Genomic DNA, 5,664 nt, shown 5'->3' with positions numbered 1-5,664 from the left:
TGAGGAACTCTGGCTGGTCATGGAGTACATGGATGGAGGCGCTCTGAGCGATGTCATCAGGAAGACCTTCCTGACTGAAATCGAGATAGCAGTCATCAGTCGGGAGGTCAGCAAGCCCACCTGTGCTTCCAAGGGTTTGGGCAGGATTGTCTGAGAAATAGGGGCTCAGAACAGGAGAGGTTTCATGTGCCAAACTTTGCTTCTGCGTTGCTGGTATGCTATGGGCATGTAAAAGCATCTCCAGTGAAATGCCTGGAGTGCCCCTGCACCCACTCTACTCAGTTCTTGTACTCTTATCTCCTGCTGTTGTATTCTCACTCTGCCTCTTGTATCTGCTGTTCTCCATCTTGCCTCCCTAAATTTTTGCCTGTCTTCACTGCATTCCTCACTTGTAGAAGCAAGGTGCTGGTAGCAGGATTTGAAATGAACAGCAAAGGTAAAAAGAGAGACTATTTACTTTCAGTCCTCAGCTAAAAAGGGTACTAGTGCAGCTAAAATGCTCTTTGCTTCTGAGCACATCCACTGCAGCAGCAGTCATCCTGGCTGGTTTGCAGGGGGACAGTTTACAACAGCAGGTGCTGTTGCTCTTTCAAAAGGTGACATGCCTTTCCTTAGAAAGGTCCTGCTCTGCAAGTGTTGGAGCAGCAGCTCTTCCTCTCAGTGGCACTGTGTTCTGCCATTACTCGCCATTCCTCTGGGGAATGGGAACCTTTTAGAGTCTCTGTTTCTTTTCTGGTGTGATGAAATCACTGGGTTTGTCCCTCCTGGTTCTGTTTACTCTCTCAGTGCTTGCAAGGATTGGCTTTTCTTCACTCAAACCAAGTGATCCACAGAGACGTGAAGAGCGACAACATCCTTCTCAGAACCGACGGCTCTGTCAAGCTGGGTCAGTATATTCCTGGTCAGGTGCAGCTTTCAGGGATGTGGGGTGAGGGGCTGCTTTGAGTGGCTGCCAGCTCCCCAGGAATGGTGCTGGTGGCAGTGCAGGGACCCCCCGCTCTGAGCTGATGACATGGTTGCAAGGTGCACAGAGGTATGACAAGGAACAAGCAGTCAAAAGGGGTGTTGCTCTGTGTGTGTCCATTGCAGAGGGAGGGAGCAACAAGTCTAAAGCTTCCATAGAACAAAAGCCACTGCTGAAGGCAGTATACAAAATGTGGGGATTTGGCTAAAATCCTGAGGAGACAGAGCAGGGACAGTTGTCCAGGAGATTCAACAGCACATTCTCAAAGTTCTACTGGGCAATTCTTTTGCTTGGTTTCCTAATTGCACAGAATTCAAATAAAAGCAGTATTTTGCTTTCCCCTTAGCTGATTTTGGCATCTCTGTTGAACTCAGCCCTGGGAAGAATAGACCGTCCTCGGTGGCCGGGACTCCTTGGTGGATGGCGCCTGAAGTGGTGATGCGTCAACCATATGGCCCCAAAGTGGACATATGGTCTTTTGGAATTGTGGGAATCGAAATGATAGAACGGAAAGTTCCCTACTGGAGCCGAAGTCCTGCCACGGTAAGGAGCAAATACTCACTGATCCCACTTGTCTTTCTCACCTGCCCTGTGTTCTGCATGCCATTGGACAAAATCCCATTGCCATCTGCTGGAACTACTGCCACCAAGGTCCACTCCTTAAAATGTCCCTGCAACACATCAGCATCTGCTGTAGTTTTGGTTGCATCAGTGTGGAACTCAAGCTATACCACATGCAAACAAACCCCATGCTCAGGCAACATTTTCCTTTGGGCTGTAAGTGGTTCCAGTTCTTTGGTCTGTGTAGATGGCCACAATAACAGGAAACAAGCATCTTAGAATTGGTGCTATACTTCCAGAAATGAAGGAAAGAAAGCCAAACCTAACAGAGTTTCTAAAAGAGTGGTTTTAGTGAGGAACTGCATCCCCTGTGCAGTTTCTGCACACTGAGAAACATGCCTGGAACCTGAACATGAGGCTGCAAGGGCCACAGAGTCTCTTCTACTTCTTGTGCAGTGTTGCTGAAACACTTAGTGACTGTGTTTCTCTCATAGCCCAAGCCACCTTCTCCACATCACCAAGCCGGAGCCTGGTGAGAGGGAGAGCCTGCCAAAACCTCCTGTTTGTTTCCTGGCATTTTCTGGGATGGGCCTTCCATTCATGCATTGACTTGTGTAGCTAAATGAGCAGAGGGTGTCCACAGGGATGGCACCTCTCCATCTTCGGAGCAGGAAAAGCTTTTCTGTTGCTGCGTAAGGAAGCTGAAATTTTCAGGCTGCTGAGAGACAGAGCTGCAGTGGCTCCTGTGTGCCCAAGCAGGCATTTTCATCCCCATACATTAGTGCATGCACCTTAATGTGTCTGTGTTGAATATGAGATTATAAATGTTTGTTTCCTTAGCTGGGGGTTAACTGATGGATTTCCTTTCTCTTCTTCCAATTACCATTGTTTTCAAGAACAGGGCAAAAAACTTGATGAGTCTTGTTGTATGGCAACTGGGCTGAAGGGACCCACAAGCACTGCAGAGATGCCTTTCATGTCCTAATCCTTGGAAAGAGTTAACATAGCAAAGTCCCCCTTCCAAAATGCTGCCAAGTTGGTGTGAATCTTCAGAGAAGCAAATGTGCTTTTGCTGATGTAGTTCCCAACTAACTAGGTCAATCAATGAAATTGGCTGCCAAGGCAAGATCTGCGGGATGATGGCAAAGCTGTGGCTGCATCAGAGTTTGGTTTTTTGTTGGTAAAGTCATCTCTGGGTCTCTGCCAGGGCAGAAACTGCCACTGAAGAAGAGAGGTTAAACAATGGGTTCTGGGAGGGCAGTTACAGATGGGAAAGAAGCAGGTGGAGCCTTGTGTTTCCTGTTTCTCCAGACTAAATTCCTGATAGCCACAGCAGGGACGCCACAGCTGCGGCAGCCCAAGCTCCTCTCGGCTTGGCTGCGTGACTTCCTGAGCTGCTGCCTGCAGAGAGACGAGGAGCGGCGCTGGTCTGCCAACGAGCTGCTGCAGGTAAAATGCCAAGGGGCTGAGGTGAAACAGTGTGCGAGGGATGGGCTCCTCCTCCACCAAGGTCCGAGGCCTCAGATGAGCCCCCTTCCTCCTCACCTCCACTCTTGGTGCTCTTCAAATGAAAATGCTGAGGAGTGCTAGACTGGGCTGGGCTGGCAGGGCTCTGTAATGTCCTTTGGTCCAAGTGTCCTGCAATGAGCAGGGACATCTTTAGAGGGATCAGGTTGCTCAGAGCCCTGTCCCACCTGACCTGGAATGGTTCCAGGGATGTGGCACCTACAAGCTCTTGGGACAGCCTGTGCCAGGGTGGCACCCTGCTCTGAGTAAACAAGGTCTTCCTTAGACCTACTCTGATTAGATCCCCTTTGTGTTTGAAACTATTTGCCCACATTCTATTGTAACTGGCCCTGTTAAAAACGGTGTCCCCCACTTTCTTCAAAGCCACTCTGAAGTCTTGCAAAGTGGCAATAAAGTCTCCCTGAGTCCCGTTCTTCACAAAACTGAATACTTCCACCTCTCTCTGCAGAAGATAGGACAGGTGTTCTATTTTCTTATTCTTTCTGTTGCCCTGTTTTTTAATTTGGTGGTGTATTCTGTTTTACCTAACAGCAAAAGAATTGATGTAGAGCATTGTAGAGAGACATGAAATGGTGGTGGAGGAAGCCACGGCTGCCAGTCCTGGCAGAGCACTCTGGAGAGATTTGGCTGTGGGCAGGAGGGGCTGTGAGGGACTCACTGTGAGCCTCTGAGGGGCCCTGGTTTGTGCCCCCCACCCCACCCTTAGAGGTTTCTGGCACACAAACAGGGAGAGCTGAGAGGGACTTGTCCCAGCCCCATCTGCTGCCTGGCACGCTCAGGCAGAGGGGAACTGGCCCAGGCTGACTGCCAGGTTGTGTGGCAGAGAGGGAACTGCAGGACCCAGCGCCACTCGGCTGGCCCTGCTGGGAAGGAAGGTGCCATGCAGCACAGGAGGGGTAGGGCATGGAAAGGCAGACACTGCTCTGTGTGCCTGTGGAAATTAGCACAAGACAGGGACCTATGGGAGTCATTGGAGCTTCTTGAAAGGAAGAAACTCCAGAGAGAGAAAGCACCATTTCTAGAGCACTGGCAGGGCAAAAACCCCAGCAAGATGGAGAAACCAGAATAAATGGATGAGTGGGATTCTGGGCCGGGTTTGCCTGTGATGGCAAGGTCCTGCACATGACAATTGAGGAGCAGATGGTCCCATTGTTTTCCTTTCTGGGTCTTTCTAGGACCTAGAGGAATCCTGATGGAGTATGTGAGGCACTGAGCTTGGAAGGTCATGGTTCACTGTTCTTTGTTGTTTTTTTTTCCCTTTGGACAGCATCCATTTGTAACATCAGCCAAGCCAGTATCCATCCTGGCACCACTTATCACCGTCCTGAAGAGGATGCAGCAGAGAAGAATGTAACAACCAAGTAGAGATGTCATCACCACAAGGAATTTTGAGGACTGGAGGATTGTAGGAGGAGGATTGTTGATAAGGTTTTAGAGAATAGGATTTTAGAGGAGGATTGTAGAGTAGGATTTTTGGAGAGTTTTGTGGAATAGGATTGTAGAGTAAGATTGTTGAAGAGTTCTGTGGAATAGGATTGTAGAGGAGCATTGTGGAGTAGGATTGTTGAAGAGTTTTGTAGAAAAGGATTGTGGAGTAGGATTGTGGCGTAGGATTGGTAGAGTAGGATTGTTGAAGAGTTTTCTGGAATAAGATTGTAAACAAGGATTTTCATTAAATAAAATTTCTGAAAAATAAACTCACTTGGAAGACTGCCCACTTTCTGACCCCTTCAGAAAACTCAACATTTCCTTCTGAATTACCAGCTGGTTTTTATGGGTGTTAAGTCACACTTATGGCTTCTTTTGTATGGTTTTTAAGTAGGGGAAGGCTCTTCTTCATTCATCCTTTCCAGACCACACTGTCTTGGGAATGTGGCCAACTAGGCAGCTTTTGGCCAGCTGTAGTATTTCTAGTTGAGGCAGAAAGGGCAATGGCATTTGCAGGAAAAAGCAAAGGGCAAGTGGTGCAGCCAAAACATCCTGTGCAGATGCAGGCCTTCAGCTGTGACTCCAGAGCATTTGGGTGCCTGCCACTTGGATTTGTATCGTGAAGGGCAATGTCTTTGGCTGGAGGAGAGCCTCGCTCAGCGGAGAAAGCAGAAAGATCAGAGAGGTGCTCTGAAAGGTCTCCTGCGGTGCAGAGCTGTCAGCGAGTGTGAGCTGAGAGCGGGCCCGGCCCTGCCCGGCGTGGAGCCGCAGCAGAGCCCTGGCAGAGCCCGGAGCAGCCTGAGCCTCGGCAGGGCCAGGCTGCAAGGAGGCCCTGGTAGCTGCAGGAGGCACAGCCCGGCCCTGCGTGCCTCTTGCTGGCAGCGGGCGCATCCTCCGCTCTCAGAGCCCAACACAGCCGGCTGCTCCCGAGGGCAAGCGGAGCCCTGCTGGGCACAGCCCAGCCTGGAGGCATTGGCCCTCTGGAGTCTGCCCGAGGAGAGAAAGGCCAAGGGCAGCCGAGGCCCGCTGGCCTGGCTCAGCATTCCCACTCTTGTGCCGCTGCCCTGTGACTCCTGGCAAAGGTCAGCAGTGTGTACAGCACCCTGGGCACCGGGGCAGGGAGCCGGGCTGCTCGGCAGGCTGGAGCACAGGGCAGCGTCCTTCGGGCACGGCACTTGTGCCAG

General features: G+C 50.6%; 1 protein-coding gene across 1 annotated transcript; it reads left to right on the top strand.

The window, feature by feature from the left end:
* The first annotated feature begins 745 nt into the window (after positions 1-745).
* Positions 746-5,261, top strand: LOC146763603 (serine/threonine-protein kinase PAK 3-like). Its single transcript, XM_085566961.1, has 4 exons — positions 746-886; positions 1,311-1,507; positions 2,837-2,974; positions 4,320-5,261. Exons 2-4 carry the CDS (start codon positions 1,385-1,387, stop codon positions 4,404-4,406), a joined length of 348 nt encoding a protein of 115 aa, XP_085423087.1. The 5' UTR covers positions 746-886; positions 1,311-1,384; the 3' UTR covers positions 4,407-5,261.
* The last annotated feature ends 403 nt before the right edge of the window (positions 5,262-5,664 follow it).

This window comes from Lonchura striata, chromosome Z (assembly GCF_050655825.1).
Source record: "Lonchura striata isolate lonStrDom1 chromosome Z, ASM5065582v1, whole genome shotgun sequence".
Classification (NCBI taxonomy): Eukaryota; Metazoa; Chordata; class Aves; order Passeriformes; family Estrildidae; genus Lonchura; species Lonchura striata.
Note: the sequence above shows the minus strand (reverse complement) of the source record. Positions and strands in the feature narration are given on the sequence as shown.